The sequence below is a fragment of the Acanthochromis polyacanthus genome, chromosome 5 (assembly GCF_021347895.1).
Source record: "Acanthochromis polyacanthus isolate Apoly-LR-REF ecotype Palm Island chromosome 5, KAUST_Apoly_ChrSc, whole genome shotgun sequence".
NCBI classification, from domain to species: Eukaryota; Metazoa; Chordata; class Actinopteri; family Pomacentridae; genus Acanthochromis; species Acanthochromis polyacanthus.
Genome location: NC_067117.1, coordinates 24,675,302 through 24,693,075, shown reverse-complemented (window position 1 = coordinate 24,693,075; position 17,774 = coordinate 24,675,302). Strand labels below are relative to the sequence as shown.

At 42.4% G+C, this 17,774-nt stretch overlaps 1 protein-coding gene across 1 annotated transcript; it reads left to right on the top strand.

Moving 5' to 3' along the window:
• Nucleotides 1–3,397: 3,397 nt before the first annotated feature.
• Nucleotides 3,398–17,001, top strand: lrrn1 (leucine rich repeat neuronal 1). The gene is made up of 2 exons (XM_022187999.2): nt 3,398–3,867; nt 13,847–17,001. Exon 2 carries the CDS (start codon nt 14,011–14,013, stop codon nt 16,162–16,164), a length of 2,154 nt encoding a protein of 717 aa, XP_022043691.2. The 5' UTR covers nt 3,398–3,867; nt 13,847–14,010; the 3' UTR covers nt 16,165–17,001.
• Nucleotides 17,002–17,774: the final 773 nt, after the last annotated feature.

The following is a 17,774-nucleotide window of genomic DNA, read 5'->3' as shown; positions in this document are numbered from 1 at the left end:
TCAAAGTTGGTTTTGTACTGACAATGTCACATTGAGACACTCAAAAGTACATTTTCTTTAACTGGCACATCATGAGACAGAAGATAACATTTCAAATACGATGAAACATGCTGCAGAACCTGATTGACTCATAATTCAAAGATCCTTTTAATATGACCCCTGTAGCTTCATGTAGGACAATACATAAAACATAAACTTGCTTTCACTTCTGCACAGTAGAGCATTGTAAGAAAGCATGCATCCACCATGACATTTGCATCTGACTTTACTGAATGAATGTGAGGATCCAGCTGCACACGGCTCATATCCACAGCCTGACACGGCCAGAGCAGTCCATCTGTCTTCATCTCTCCATGGATGAGAACCAGGGAGGAGGTGCACAGATAAGAGCTTATTCTCCACACCTGCCTCCACCACCCTTCTTTTCACCTCGCCAAGGGTGGCTTTGAAAATAGACACTCCTGTTCAGTCTGCAACATAATGCAAGTCTTGGTAGACAGCGTTAGCTGTTTGAAAATCAACCTCACAGAGTGCTTGTGCAGCTCCCCAGCGCTGTGCTCTTAGATGTTGTCTGCTTTCCCGACAGGGGAATTGGCATTCGGCTAATGTTTCATGTAAGAAGAATGATGAGCGCATGCTGGCATGGATGAAAAACCTACAATATGTGTGAAATTAGCGCTTGACATGAGGGTTTGCAGTTGTCTCCTGCTCCCAAGATTTCAAGAGCACATGGTCCTCTCTCATGTGAGGCGGTGCATTAAGATGGTGGTGCTTCAAAGTGAAGGACACTCATGGAGCAAATTGATTCTGGAGGACAGAGCATGCAGCTTTTCAATGAGGACTTCTCCAACTAGTGAAAAAGAGCATTAGCCAGGAAAGATGTTCTTTTTTTTAAACCACAAAAACACAAATGTTTGATAGATATTTTACCAGAGGTCATGATGATGTGTGGATGGATTTGAAGGGAGGATTAGGTCTTTGGAGGCCGTGTACAGAAGAGCAATTAATCCTTCAGGGCCTCCACTTCAACCCTTTCACGACTGATTTTTGCCCTGCTGCAGTTGCCATGCACTTTGGGGACATGGCAACAGGCCTGAGCGGGAGCACATTCGGTTGCGGCATGTAACAGAAACAGTGGGTTCATAATCTCCTTGTCTCGCTGCAACCGTGTGAGCAAATGGATTCTTCAAATCGCGTTAATGCTTCATCATACACGGTCGCACAAATGCTAATGGATCCAGGGTGCTTCCCAGCCGGAGTGTCAGTTTAATGCGATCCTGCATTCAGCTGAATTTTTATTTAAAACAGGATATTAATGCTCTGTTGGCCTGTGAATGTTCTTCTTGTCTCTTCTAATCTGTGATCTCATTATTTCATGAGTAAAATGTATGTTGGGTTTTGAATTCTGCATCAGTTGAGAAGCAGTTTGTAAGTTCTTTTAGGAAGGAAATGTAGTAGCTGTCATTGTGGTTATAGTTTTTCTTTTCTAGTGCATTTTATAGAGCACTGACCTTCTGATTTCTGGGTAGTATTGTCTTAAAAAGGGAGGCATGTAAATCTCTAAAAGTAGAAGTGTCACTAATTTTATGATTGTCCAAAATATTGCAGACATTGGGACATTCTTTAGTGGCCAATTTATCAGTTTTAAGAGTTATTTTCCTCTTAAGAAGCTTTAAAGGGGAACCTCGTTTTTTTCAACCTGGGGTCTGTTTTCATATGTCATTTCATACATGTGAGTGATGGAGAAATGAATTTTCGACATAGCTCCAGTATTTAGCCAGGTAGGCAGCTTAGCAGCTCAGCTAGCAGCTCAGCTAGCGAAAAGTATGGGGCAACTTGCCCTCCCGTGTCAAAGTCCGCCCCAACGTGCTTTTTTCCCCACACTGACCGGCTCGGATAGTCTCAACCAGTGTCCCACAACATATTAGAGATGAGAAGTGAATGAAAACATTGAAAACATTGAAACATTGAAACAGTGGACAGTTTCAAGTACCTGGGTGTTCACCTCAACAATAAACTGGACTGGTCCCACAACACCGATGCTCTGTACAAGAAGGGCCAGAGTCGCCTCCACCTTCTGAGGAGGCTGAGGTCCTTCGGAGTGTGCAGACCTCTACTAAGGACTTTCTATGACACTGTGGTAGCCTCTGCTTTCCTCTACGCTGTCGTCTGCTGGGCCCCGGGCAGCACAGAGCGGGACATGAAGAGACTGAACAAGCTGACCAAGAGGGCCAGCTCTGTCCTGGGCTGCCCACTGGACTCTGTGATGGATGTGGGTGAGAGGAGGATGTTGACCAAGCTCTCATCCATCATGGACAACAGCTCCCACCCACTGCACCGGACTGTAGTGGAGCTGAGCAGCTCCTTTAGCACGAGACTCAGACACCCTCAGTGCAAGAAGGAGCGCTACCGCAGGTCCTTCATCCCCACTGCCATCAGACTGTATAACACTACTGTGTAGTTGTTATTATGTGTAATATTTATTATCTTGTTCTTGCACTTTCGTGACTTTTGCACTCCTGTTTTTTGTTTTTGTTTCTAAGAGCCCTGTAATGTTAAATTTCTCCTTTGTGAGATTAATAAAGTCTATCTTATCTTATCTTAAAACCTCCACATTACTTGGTGATCGCTATTTGTTGTGGTCTGTATCCAAATCTCGGGACGCTAGAAAGCAACTCTCGTTCCGAAATTGCGCGATAGCTCGCGAAATCGAAAACACCGGTTTTGGCGCGAGCTATCGCACGATTTCGGAACGAGAAATCCACAACTAGTATGTTGTGGGACACTCATTGAGACTATCCGAGCTGGTCAGTGTGGGGATAAAAAGCACGTTGGGGCGGACTTTGATGTGGGAGGGCAAGTTGCCCCATACTTTTCGCTAGCTGAGCTGCTAGCTGAGCTGCTAGCTGAGCTGCGAAGCTGCCTGCCTGGCTAAATACTGGAGCTATGTCGAAAATTCATTTCTCCATCACTCACATGTATGAAATTATATATGAAAACAGACCCCAGGTTTAAAAAAAAAAACCGAAGTTCCCCTTTAAGGAGATGTCAGACTCATGAACATTAATAGCAAAAGTTCAGCTCTTTGGAAAACAGACGTCCTGCTTAGAATGTAGAATCTGTAAAAGCAAATGAGCTATTTCCTTGCGAGATGATACAGCACCTGTTATTACTACTAATAAGAATAAACTAGTAGGAATAAGACAAATATCCAAGGAACACACTGTTATTGTCCTCAAGGTTTATGCGCAGAGGAGGAGGTCCAGAAGAGAGTTTTTTTTTTCCAGCAGTAATGCCATGTGCTACCCCCCACCTCCACCCCTCGTCGGCCCCCATGCCCCCGCCGCCCTCCTCCTCGCCTTTGTTCTCATCACAACAAGCCCCGGAGCAGATGGTGCTCTGCTTTGCTTTGGCCGGCGGTGACAGACAGGCGCTCTCAGCCAATAGCCTGCTGGAGAATCAGCTGACCGGTCTGGACAGCGCCAGGTGTTTTTATCATTTTTCTTCTCCATCCGTAGGAGGAGGAGGAGCAGCAGGCGGCGACGGCAGGCAGGCAGGCAGGCAGGCGGTCGTATAGTGGCAGAGCGGAGGAATATTATCGGTCGGTGGTGGGTTGCAGCAGGTTGGAGATCCTCTCCGCAGACCGCACCATGCCTCTCTCCGCTCCCAGGCGCCCTGGGACTGATCGGATACACAAATCTCTGTAAACAGCCTCCACTAGAAAGCCACTAGAATCCAGGAATATGTTCTATTACTGCTCTTTGGTGATGCCTCTGTAGCGTTTGTCTTATTTATTGTTGCGTACTGACGCGTTTCTGGATAAAGGAGCTGTGCGCTTTGGGAACGTCGGACTGGAATGCCAACAAGGTGAGAGGAGGAGAAATGCTGCTGTTAGTTTCAGAAAATAAGAACTGTAGTGATGTTTTTTGTGTGCTGAATACGAATATGTTTACCTTTAAACGCATTTCCCTGCAAGGGCAATGAGTTGAGATATATTTAGGGTGCAGCCACACTCAAGGGCATAATCAATGTTTTCTTCATATGTATGCATATATAGATACATGCAGCCATCAGTTCAGGCTTTGCAGTCTGATTTGAATCCATATCAGCACATTTAACCTCACAGTGCATCTATCAAGCCTTTAAAATTCGTCAAAATAATATTCCACAGAAGACAAACTTTGATCTCGTTGCGGCACTTGCCGTGCCAGCGGGAGCTGCGTGCGCGGCGCTGCTGTGGACGTGATTTGCATATTAATGTTAAAGTATGTCGGCAGATGTCTCGATTCCTCCGCTCTGAGCGAAAAAGTCGCTGAGTCTTCTTCAGGGGGGATAAAGACGGGCTGGCCTGTAAGGGATGCTGCGCTGAGAATGGGGTTGCATTAGCAGGGGGTCTATTGTGGCTCACAAACGCTGCTTCTGTCGCTGCAGCTGTTGCGCTTTTGTGATGGAGACTGCTGCTGACTAGCATCACTCAACTTTAAGGGACTGTGCTGTGGAGAGGGTTTGTTTTTAATGCTTCTGCCCGCAGGACTCTGTTTATGGCTTCTTTTGAGAACAAAGTGCTGACAGTCACGTTTCCTGATGTGGAGCTGTGGGTCAGGTTTAAAGTCAGCAACTTAACAGCATAATGACACGAAGAGTGAAGCCTGGTCAGTTTTGCACTAAACACTTCAGTCTTACTGTGTGTAATTGCCTCTTGCATAAAATATTAGGCGCAAAGATTGTCTCAGGAGCTTGGAAACTTATTTTCATGGTGCTTTAGCAGAGTGCAGATTTCTAAGCAGACAGAAATCATGTATCAAAACTTTCTACACGGATCACCTGATGGATCTTTTTGACCTAAAGGTTCACATGGACCCACACAAATGTCACCGTTTCTGTCTAGTGTTTTTACTGGAGTGTGACAAAGGCCTCTAATAGGGTGCCAGTGTATGTTGCAGGTGTCTTTGTGTGTAGGCGGTGTTGTTGGGAGACGGCAGAGCTTATTGGAGGGGGGCAAAAGGCTTCTTCAAACCAACCAACCCCCCACCTACCCACCTCACCACCAGCACTCAGGTCCCGAGGGTATAAAGCAGGGTGAGGAGGAGGGGGAGTTGCTCGGCTCAAGACTGAACCATTATTCCTGTAAGAAGGGCTGAGGCGTTAACCCCTTTGTCTTCGGAGGGCTAAACAGACACCTCAAGACAGAAATCAGAGCTGCAGCCGGGACGGTGTAGAGGGAAGGATTTATCCTGCACGGTTGTGACGTGTTCATGGCTTGGAAGTGCACGTGAAGGAAGAAAAGGAAGACATCAGCGCCCAGTGTGCTGTGCAGCTCAGACTGACACACCTGTGCTGCACTTTAAGCTCTGGGGAACACATGCAGTTGTGTGCTCGCGTCCTCCTGGGTCCGTTCACTGAGTCAGGTGTCGGAAAGGAAAGAGTGATCAGGCCCAGCTGCATCCTTAGCAGACGCTGGCTTTGCATGGGAAGGATTAAAATGTCATTAGAATCATATTTATGTCAGAAGATCGGCAGGTAACTCAGATATGTTGCAGATGTCGCTTGAATAGTCATCAGTGCAGACTGGTCAACTTAATTAAGGTTAGATTGAGGCAAGGAGGTGTTGTAGTGAAAAGCAGTAGACTGCAGCTCACATTTCCAATATGAGTGGCTTTTTGCAGTGCATCTGCTAAATGAATACATATATGAAGCTGTATTTTAAAGGATGCCAAGAAGTCGAGGGATTCCTGTATTGCAGGAATTTCAAGAAGAGCAGTCGAAAGTGAAGCAACAAAAACAGACAACTGACTTGACTTTCAAAACTACCGGATCCATGCATTTCCCACAATGCACCTTGATAGCGTTGACACTTGTGCTACCTGATGACATCGTCAAGGTTATTTTCACTGAAAAGCTTCCTCCAGAGCAACAGAAGACATGACTCAGCAGGTTCAGGCCAATGAGTAAACTGAACTGCATGTGCAAAATTCACTCAAAACACAGTTCAGCCTTTTTAGTTAGGAATCACATTTTATTTGTCTGTATTTATGAATATTAATGTTCTAATCAGACCAAATAAATGACATGTACATTTACACATATACGCACATTTGATGAAAACAGTCATTTTAAGTGTTGGGAAATGTTAATTAGGGCTGCAGCTTATGACTACAGGGTACATACAAGTGACTGAAAAAAGGCCTGAAATGGTGTTAGAAGATTCTGAAGTTTACGGACTAAAGTTTTTAATATTTTAATTTTTGCTGGCTGTTAAACAGTTTGTCTGTCTGTGGTTGTGGCTGCCAGGAGACAGCCTCAGTGTTACACTTCTGGCATCAATGAGGGTCTGTTTGGATCCACTGAATGTGAATTTCATCGACTCCGAGGCCAATAAGTGCCCAGAATTTGTGTCCACATGGACGGTCTGCATGATGACAAGGTTACAGGGGCAACAATCACATGCTCGGTGACAGTTTGCAGATGCAGAATACATAGATATGACCTGCCAAATAATGGGCTGCACATGACTGCCAAACATAGACCCCTGTGCCCTTGTAGCGCAGTCACCACCCAGACTCAAATTTTGGGTTACTTGTGAACGTGTGAGGAGGAGAGTGCTCGATGGAGAAATTACATTTATCATGTTTGCCATCCCCTCATGCACATGGACAGTATAACACTGTTCATGGTGTCTGCAGTTGTTTGTTTTTGCCTCTGCAAGTTTACTAATCAAGAATTTAAAGTTCAATCCTTTGTGCGGAGTTTCAGTCAGAACCATCAGACCTGCAGCAAACACAGTCATTGCTGCTGCTACAGTAGCTGTACGTTGCTCATCCAGTTATATTTGCTCATCAGCTGTGGCAAAGTCTTCAGTTATTCAGTTGACTGCTGATCAGGATCAATATAAATATTAGCTGATATTAGAATTAAAGTTACATACAGCTCTGAACTGTAAACAAAATTTAAATATATATATAAATGACTGATTTCTGTGATTTTTTTTTTGCTTGGCATAGCTGTCGAAGGTATTAAATGTCATCCTGTGTGCTGAAAATACCCCAAATAATTAGATTAACTCTGCATTTTCATAATTAAATTATTTGCCTCCTAATTTGTTGATTCATTGTTTTGATTACTCATGTTAAAAAGTAGGTTTAAAAAAGAAGAGAAAGGCAAATATAACTCCATACACTCCTCAGAGATGTAAAAAAAAAAAAAGTCTAACTTTGACCAACCAGCATCTTAAAACCCAAAATGTTTTAATGTTATCTACTATAATTGTGTTTTATTATAAATCCCCTCATTGATGATAGTGGTTGATTCATTTTCTGTCAGGTAGCCATTCATTACCAGTCATTTCAGCTTTAATGAGAGTCTGTATCTCGAGCGATATCAAGTTCATTGTGTAAACTGACAACAGTCTGTTCGTCTTATCATAACACCACACTAGCAGTCGCTCCACCAAGACAGCTGTATAATTCAACGGACCACAAATCTAATCAGTCAGCTTGTAGAGAGGCTGAAGTGTCCACAGAAATCTCACACTTTCTGACTGAAGGTGAAACTATTTTAAGAAGTGCAGAAACGTAGCTGCTGAAAAATCAATGATTGCTGATGACGAAGTGGCCCAGAAGTCTCCAGCCAGGGAAGACCTCAAAGTGAGTCACCTAGTGTGAAACGCTCACACTTGCTCATACGTTCACAAATGGAATAAATCCAGCAAACCTTGGGAAATTGTGATGTAAATATCAAAATATGTGTTATGTAGCATAATTAGCCAACACATGTTGTGTCCTTATGTGAAAGGGAGCTGTTAGTGTTGCAGCATATTCACAAACCCACATATTTCTCTGTGAAGGACGCTGTAGGATTGAAAGTTCTACGTAAATGATGTTTGCTATTAATTTTATAAGCCATATTGGGCATATTGAAGGAAAAACTCTAAGCATTTCTTCATCATTCTAGTCAGAAATATCATTTACATGACAAGAGTCTTCAAAGAAGGTGGATTTTTCTTTTCATTCAGCCTTCATGTCACAGCATCACTCTGTTCCCCTCATTATAAATTCCTCTTTGTTGAGCTTCCTTTGTCGCTCAGGTTCTGTCATCTAATTTAGGAGTGTTTCTTCACTTCATTTTTGTTCTGTTTGTGTCAAGATGTGTTTATGGGCTCTCCGGGGTTGTTTATATCACTTGCTCCACCTGTAATTTGTTCCTTCCTCCACCCCTCATTTCTGTTTTATCTGTATTTTTGTTTAAATGTATCTACACGGATAAACTAAAGCGTGAAAGGCAAATCTGGTGAGGTGATGGAGCTGTTAGGGTGTTCCGAAGGCGAAAACTAATTCAAGTCTGTTTTTATCCAGTTTATATCACATTTTCATTTTCACGTCAATCTCGATCATTATCACATTCAGAGAAAAGTGTCCTCAGACAGACTCGGACAGGAGTATGAACTTGGAACGTTTCGGAAGGAGACTTTTGGAGATGCACACATGAACCATTACTCAGCAGTTCACAGGATCAGGAAAGTAAATTTACAGAAAAGTATTCATCAGAGAGTTTCTCCTGATGTTGAACAAGTAAAATGACGCTCACCGAACATAGTGCTGGCAAGTAATGAGAAAAGAATCCCACTGTGCCATCTGCAGAGGGGATATTTTTAGGTGTGTGCGAGCTTGGATGACGTCTTTAAAACGCCACACATCTGGATGCCAATTAACAAGTGTGATGCCAGTATCGCTCCACAAGTGACAGTTTCTAGGATGGAAATGACAGGAGTCTGGTTTTATAGCATGAAATGAAACTGAGCATTTCATGGCTGTCAAATGGAGTTGAACCGGCAGCCGACGTGCTCATATTACCTGTAGCTTTTCATGCAGCGAAAAAGAACTTTGACCACTGAATTGTGATCCACTGTAGTTATTAGCAACATTAGCAAGTTGTTTTCTGAGTAACTAAAACAGCAAAAAATAATTAAATGATTAAACAAGAGAGTAAAGAAATTAAACTAAAACTTTGTTAGATCAGAATTTTTGCAGTATTAGTGAGTTTTTGTAGGAAATACATCCTTACGCCGTGTTGTATGCAGTGGTTGCAGTCAATGCGTACACTGGCAAGTTATTTTTCAGAGTAACACAAAAAAACAATAAGAGTGAATGGATTGAACAAGAAAAACAAAGAAAGAAAAACACAGCAGCATTCTGGAATCTGAATATTTGCAGGAAATACTGGGCCTCCTAACAGGGTTTTATATGCAGTGGTTACAGCCAATACGTATAGACTAATATTCACTATTCTCTTTTAATCTTTGTTTATTTTTCATTTTTCATAACTTGCTGTATAATTCTAGCTGTGAATGGTGCTGTGCCGAGGGGTTGCGAAAAGGTGTTTTTTCATTTGCTGTGTAAGGAAAGGAAACGGTTTGGAGCCAATGCTTCTAAAAAATCTTTACAGTGAGCTTTGTAGATTATGTATTTTGCAATACTTAACTCTCAGCAAAGCGAATGTCATTCAGTGTTTGCGCTGTCCTTGAATGGACGAAAATGTCCCCGTACGTCCCGTCCAACAAGCTAAACTTGCCAAAGTTGTGAAAATCTCCTTTACATAATGTGAGGTAGTGTGACGTCTATGAGTGACTGATGATGAGGTTGAGTATCTGGTGTGGTACTTTGCCTCATGTTCTGAATCTGGTGATGATGTCCTGTGACTGCAGACATTAAAAATCCATTCAACAATCAAAGCTGATACATACTGAGATGCATAAATTTCCTCCTAATAAAGTTGTATCACTATGTCATCACCAAAGTGTTGCATAAATATCTAGACTTCCATACATCGGCCTTCATAACGCGCAGCTGTTTTCACAGGTGTCTGTTTTGGCCCACTCACCATAATTAAAATGCTCATTCAGTTAATTTCTTTTGGCACCATGAAAAAGTTCCTTCACCACCACGAGATGAGCCTAATTCATTTTGTCAAACCGCAGGAAATGAATCTTTGGGGGGCACTGCCAAGATCTGAAATTTAGAAAGTAAGTGACAAGCCCCTATTAGCATAATAAATTCATCTGTCATCACTCCAAGGACCAGAATGACTCTTATAAGATCACCCTTGCTAATTGTGTCAACTTAATTGACGCTAATGGAATAACCCACAGATGAGGATCAGCAGCAGGAAAATTAGTCAGTGTCAGGTAGAAGGAATTTGGGATTTTTTTTGCTTATAATAGCAGTGAGAGCTTTCGAAAGTATAAATATGAGTATAATGTATCATTACTAGGTTAGTGTAAGGGAGTACATGATCTATATGATTAAATAGGTTCAATTTGAAGGTCATGTGGCAGAAAAGAAGACAAAATAACTGTGTGACCTCATCTAAAAGTTGAGAAATTTAGGAATTAAGGAGCCACACCCATGAAACAAAGTATAAATAAGTCGTGTCTCAGAGTTTGTATGTGAAACTGAGTTATTTATTTCAAGTATCCTCGTGGGTTCAAAGGTGGTCGGAGTTAAAACCTCTGGGTTTTTCTGTTTCCTGCCTTCCTGTCTTTGCTGTTGTGCTGTTGATTTTCTTCCACCTGCTGTGTGTTTTTAGCTTTCCTGTGGCTCTGAGCTCACAATGGACCCATCCAGCCTGTGTCAGGTTGTCCCAGACATCTCTCAGTTGTTGTTGTTGTTGCTGAAAACAACCAACCAGCAGGATGTTGACGCTGATTTTACTTCAGTCTTTTAAGAGCTCATAGTTACATCAGATTTGGGAAAAAAAAGACTCAGCTAACCCACTTTTTCACTTTGACAGCTGTGGCATGTTTTGTGTGTCCAGTATTAAATGAGATCAGAAACTTCATAATCTTACATTGCATAAAGGGAGCACAGACAAAGCTGTCAGCATTTACCAGATGAGGAGAATCTAAGATTAACCCCATTTGGTGTAAACAGAGAGGGAGGAATGTGAGAGCAGATAACCACATATTACTAAGTATGCCTTTTAAGCTTGACGCATATCTTTGCATATATTTAAAAGTGATTCTGTGCATACTGTAGGTTCTAGTTGCAGTAACCTCATCAACAGATTGCATTTGAGAACCTGCAATAGGATGTTTTATAAGATAGAAGCTAGTGATGCAGCTCTAACAATGTAAGAGTGCCCATTATTCACTCTAATTTAATGATGAATTTCACTGTTTTGTGCCGTTATTCTTGATTTTGAGAGAATCATGCCAGAAGCTATCTATGAAGGTGATTTTAATGGCTTCATGACTATGAACCAGTAGTATGAACAGAATGCATCAGAATATTTATCCACTGACAAAATTACAAACAGGCATTTAAGCAGTTATTTTGGTAATGAGATTACCGATGCAACACTGCTCTTGCTCTCCGCAGTGTTAGATTCCACTGATATGTTGCTTTTAATTAAAGTGCTAAGTGACCTGTTTCTCTCCTCTGGGTCTGAATCCAGTACGCTACCCCCAGCTAATCTCCACTTCAGCATCTCCATCTGCTAATCCTGGCGCAGCAATCGCCACCATATACTGTGCTTTAGCTGAAAAACAAGATGCTGTACCATCCCTGGTTCACCCATGCTCCGCCCTGTCCCATAGGGAATCCCTGGTATAGGAGGAGCAGAGTCGCGTTCCTGTCTCCCTGGTGCTGTTGCCAGGCAGTTTACATCCAGTTGTATTACTCAGCTCTCTTGTTCGAAAGCCTCTTAAGTGCTATCTCCTTAAGCTGGTGTTGACCATAAAGAAGGTGGAAGCATTGCGGTGCTGTTGTAGGATTCTGCACTGGGTGGGGTGCCTCCTAAATAGACCTAATTGAGTTATGGGATGTGGGATGGTGTTGTTGTAGTATACTGCGAGTGCACAGGCTTGTTAAACACCTGCTGGCAACCTAATCTTGTTAATAAGCAATGGAAGAGATAATATTGTTGCAAAGATACGCCGTGTCTATACACAGAATGGGAAAGCAATTATTAAGTGAGTGGAACACGTGTGTGATGTAAATGAGTTGAAAGAATTAGGAATATAAAAGTTTAACAATGCCGGCAGCTCTGTGGGGCTGCTCGGAGCTAAATGCTAAACATGCTGACGTGCTTACAGTGATCCTTCGAACACTGATGCATTGTTTACTGTGGTTACCAAATTAGTTTAGCTCCTTAGTATCCTAGGATTTGTTAATTAGCAGTAAACACAAAAAACAGCTGAGGCGGTGGGGAATGTTGTTGGTTTTGCAGGTTTTATATGTCAAGTACTGAACATATTATAACAACCTGATGATGATACCAGATAGTCTGAGTTCATTAAAGGTATCGCACTTCATCCTGTAGGGAGCATGAATATCTGCACCAAGTTTACCAAGATGGTGATCCATGTAGTGGTTGTTGAGGCAATTCACACTAAACTATAAATGATAACTTCATGGGTGAGCCATAGAAATGCCTGGGGATCATCGAAATCTTCAGAAAGTCCGTACGAAAGCTACACATATCAAACTCATGGAAAATTCAAGACAACCAAAGTCCAGCTTCTGTGCGATATTTAATGGTAATCCATCCAATAGCCAGATGAGCTATTGCAGTCTGGACCAAAGTGGCAAACTGATCATCACTCCCAATCCCTAGATGAAAACGTGATGACTCTCTTTCCCCCGTCTTCATACACGGTAAAGGGTTTAAAGGGTTTTAATGCGGAGCTGCTTTTAAGTAAAAGCTGCCAGAATTAGTGCTTTATCTTCCAAGTCGGTGGAGTAAGTGTTAGCGCCATATGGGCAAGCAGATGCCCATTACACCTCTCAGGAGCTCCCTGAAACGAATGACTGCACGGGCTACATCAAGGTCTCTCATCCTCTCTCAGCCCTCTTTCCTCCACCCTCCATTTGTAGTCTTAGAGTTACAGAATGATGCAGAAAGTTTTGACATTCTTCTTTCTGTTCCCAATCATCCTGCAAAAAATCCCAGGCGTGCTAAAAAGTTTTTTTTATGTTTGCCCTAAATTCAGAATGCTGAAGACGTTGCATTAAAAATTAAGGCGTGCGTCCTTTTTTTTTCCTGCTTTCTTTGAGGCATGGCACGTACTAATATCTCATAGTGTTTAATGATGTTCGGAAGAGCTAATGATCATGTCCTTATGGGCCTGTTGGATAGATGAAAGCCCTCAATGGAATTTGATCTGTTTCCAAGTAGTTCAGAGCAGTGTTTTGAGCATGCATTGTAATGAGCTGAACTTGCATTTTCTCCAAAACTGTTGATGCTGCACATAACCCACATTCTCACAAGGATAGTGGAGGAGCAGTTGTTTTTCTTAGTCGATCTGCTGTCTTATATAATTGCTACATTTACAAGAAACATGAAAGATTATTTGATAACTCAATAATTGTTACATACAAAGACTAAGCAGAGGCAACATACATGCTGTCTGTGAGGCTGTACTGAGGCTCAGTGGAGGTTTGATCTAAATCCCTAACTCAGCATCCTAACATGCTCACAGTGACAACAATATATTGATAGTTTGCAGGCATGCCATCCATGTTCATCATCATAGTTTAGCACATTTGTATTCAGAGGTTTGCTACTGCAGCTGAGGGTGGTGTGGGTTTTTTTGCTGGTGTTTGGTCATAAACCAAATTATAGACGAATTAAAATTTTGATCTGGTGGTTGCACTATGAAAAGATCGCCAAAGTTACGACAATTCATCATGGAGGACACTTGAATTTGTGTACCAGATTTAATATAATAGTTGCTGAGAAAACTTAAGGAAAGCGGAGGACATCACTAAAGTCAGGAGGATTATTAACATCTAATACAATATCAAATGTTTCTGTATTTCATGATATGTATGTTTTTTCTTTTCTTTTCCAGATCATCCTGTGACTCCAAGATCCTGCCGTAAAATTCTACCCTTGGCTTCACCTCCTGACCACCTGATTTCATCGACTGAAAGTGTAATCAGTTGAAGGTCTGGTTGATGACTGTAACGCACCCTCTTCCAAAGTCATCTGACCCTCCTCCTGTCCCTCCTCAGCATGGCTAGACGGAGGTTAGACTGCTTTCTTCTGGGCCAGATGTTTGCTGGCCTGATCCTGCTGTCAATAGCATTATCATTCGTCCAGAGCAATGAGTGCCCCCAGCTGTGTGTGTGCGAGATCCGGCCCTGGTTTACCCCCCAGTCCACCTACAGAGAAGCCATTACGGTGGACTGCAATGACCTTCGCTTGACACGCATCCCTGGGAACCTCTCCAGTGACACTCAAGTTCTCCTCCTACAAAGCAATTATATTGCCAGAACCAGTGAGGAGCTGGAGCAGCTCTTCAATCTAACTGAGCTGGACTTGTCCCAGAACAACTTCAGTAGCATTCGAGATGTTGGCCTTACCAATATGTCCCAGCTCACCACGCTTCATCTGGAGGAGAATCAGATCACAGAAATGCCAGATTACTGTCTGCAGGACCTCAGCAATCTGCAGGAACTCTACATCAACCACAATCAGATCAACACTATTTCCGCTAATGCCTTCTCTGGGCTCCACAATCTGCTCAGGCTCCACCTCAACTCAAACAAACTGAAGACCATCAACAGTCAATGGTTTGAATCGACACCCAATCTAGAGATCCTCATGATTGGGGAGAACCCTGTTGTTGGAATTATGGACTTTAATTTCAAGCCACTAGGCAACCTGAGGAGCCTGGTTTTGGCTGGGATGGATTTGACGGACGTCCCTGGAAATGCCTTAGTGGGACTTGACAATCTTGAGAGCCTCTCCTTCTATGACAATAAGCTGGTCCGAGTTCCTCAGAGAGCCCTTCAGAAACTACCTAACCTCAAGTTCTTGGATTTGAACAAAAACCCAGTGCACAAGATTCAGGAAGGAGATTTCAAGAACATGCTGAGACTGAAGGAACTGGGTATAAACAACATGGGAGAGCTGGTTTCTATCGACCGTTATGCTTTGGACAACCTTCCTGAGCTCACTAAGCTGGAGGCTACAAACAACCCCAAGTTCTCCTACATCAACCGTCAGGCCTTTCGTGATGTTCCAGCTTTGGAGAGTCTGATGCTGAACAACAATGCCCTGAATGCCCTCTATCAGTCCACAGTGGACTCTCTCCCTAACTTGCGTGAGATCAGCATCCACAGCAACCCTCTCCGCTGTGACTGCGTCATCCAGTGGATGAGCTCCAACAAAACCACAGTACGCTTTATGGAACCAGTAGCAATGTTTTGCGCCATGCCGGCAGAGGTCAGGGGTATGCATGTGCGTGAGGTGTTGCAGAACAACTTAGCAAACCAGTGCTTGCCCATGATTTCCCATGATGCCTTCCCCAACCACCTCAGTTTGGACATTGGCATGACCGTGGACTTGGACTGCAGAGCGATGTCCCAGCCTGAGCCTGAAATCTACTGGGTGACGCCAATGGGGAACAAGGTAATGATTGACACCCTGTCTGACAAGTACAGCCTCAACAATGAAGGGACACTGAGGATTTCTCATATCCAGGTGGAAGACTCTGGCAGATACACCTGTGTGGCTCAAAACTCTGAGGGAGCTGATACAAGAGTAACATCCATACGGGTGAACGGCACTCTGTTAGACAGCACACAGCTCATGAAGATCTACGTCAAACAGACAGAATCCCATTCGATACTTGTCTCCTGGAAAATAAACTCAAACGTGATGACCTCTAACCTCAAGTGGTCGTCGGCAACCATGAAAATAGACAACCCACATATTACTTACACTGCCAGGGTACCTGTGGACGTCCATGAGTACAACCTTACACATTTACAACCAGCAACTGAATACGAGGTGTGCCTGACCGTCTCCAACATCCACCAACAAACCCAAAAGTCATGCGTGAACGTGACAACAAAGCAAGCAGCCTTTGCTGTGGAAATATCGGATCAAGGGACCAACACTGCTCTCGCTGCAGTTATGGGAACGATGTTTGCAATCATCAGCCTGGCCTCTCTCGGTGTGTATATTGCTAAGAGGTGGAAGAGGAAAAACTATCACCATTCCCTAAAAAAGTATATGCAGAAAACCTCATCAATACCACTAAATGAGTTGTACCCACCTCTCATCAACTTGTGGGAGACGGACAGTGAGAAGGAGAAGGAGGGCTCCTCCGAGGCCAAGCCCAGCCAGGTGGACACCACACGCAGCTATTACATGTGGTGAGGGCTGCTTTCCACTGGAAGATGCAGAGACATGTTTGTTTCAGGAGCACAATATACATACTTGCTTCTTTGTGTAAGAGTGAACTAAGCTTTTTTTTTTCTTTTCATATTTCCTTTTTGTTTTATTCAGCTCTCTCAGACTGAAGCAAACAATGAACTGACATTTTCGGATCTCTAGTTTAGCTCACTGCCTTTTTACCTCTCGCCCATTTTGACAAACAATATGGCAGCTTTGTTTAGCTTCCTGAACTTAGTAGTCACTGTGCTTTACTTTTAGTACTCGTTTTGATGAACACAGCATGAGCATTGTCACGGATTCAGTGTGTGCGAGCAAAGGAAAAGCTGAAATCTGATCCGTTTTTGACATGTTTCTCTGGCAGAACTGTTAGTGACTGCAATCTTTCTTTCTCTTGTAAAACAGTTTCACTGTTGACTGTTGTGCACTGAAATATATATACTAATTTGTCTATCAACTCAAATGTAAGCTGACAAAGTACGTTTAGACTTGATATACCGTCTATTGAATAATGTTAGAAATTCTTCTGTAATGTTGTATCAGCTATGATTTAATTTACTTTTTGTACATTAAAATAACAGTATGTTTAATTTAGACTTTACGTTTGCAGAGCAACTACTGTAAACCAGCAATAGGAATATGAATGTTAAAAACTAGGTAAATAGATGTAAGGCTTTTTAAATTTCTTAAATATTTTGTTTCTTATTTTGCTAGAATATGTCTACAATCACTGGTTTTGTTGTGATTTACACACACAAACATGTTGTTTATTGAGGAGCAACATAAATAAAATCGTCTTTCCTCATATTTTTTAAACCATGATTTCAATACCAAGTGTCATTTTTGTATACAATAGGTACAGTCAGGTGTGGAGGATATATTCAATATATGTGGGTTTTGTTGGTAAAACAGACATTTATATGTTGAAAGCAAATGTTTAAAAGCTGAAATTGTTGTAGGGAAAACTCATCTCGTATTAATCTCTTACATTAGGATTCTATTAATATCAGGAGGCTGAGCATAGCTTTAGGTGTTAGGTTGCAGTCTAAGTGTTGATAGAAAGAAAGCGGAAGATGCAGACTGCAGTGTGTTTCTCTCTGCAAAGCAATTATCAGGGAATAATTTAAATTCTAGTCCCGGTAGAATATAATTACAGCACAATATGCCTCCGAGTACATACGGTAACTTCAAAAACAAAGAAATTACTCAGTCAAAACCAAGACATTAGATGTAGTGCCTGCCATTTTTTGTTCCCCCTCTGTTTTATTAAACCAGGCTTACTTCTGCATCACCAAGTCTGCAGAAAGGAAACAACAGGAGAAGTATAACGCAGCCGAGACAAGATCAAGGTAGAATGATGGACAGTTAAAGCAAGTACAGACTGCAGTATTATTTGGCACCAGACAACGTTGCAATACTCAACCATAGGTCTCATATTGTCAGCATTTTTCTGCTGTTTGTGATGGGGAACATACAGCATGCCTCAGACTGCAAAATAATCATTACTGTGCTATAAGGATTTTCTGTTACTGTAGCATTATTAATAGCTTTTCTTTTCTCTCTTCAGTAAAATAACATGAAACAACCATCTGGTC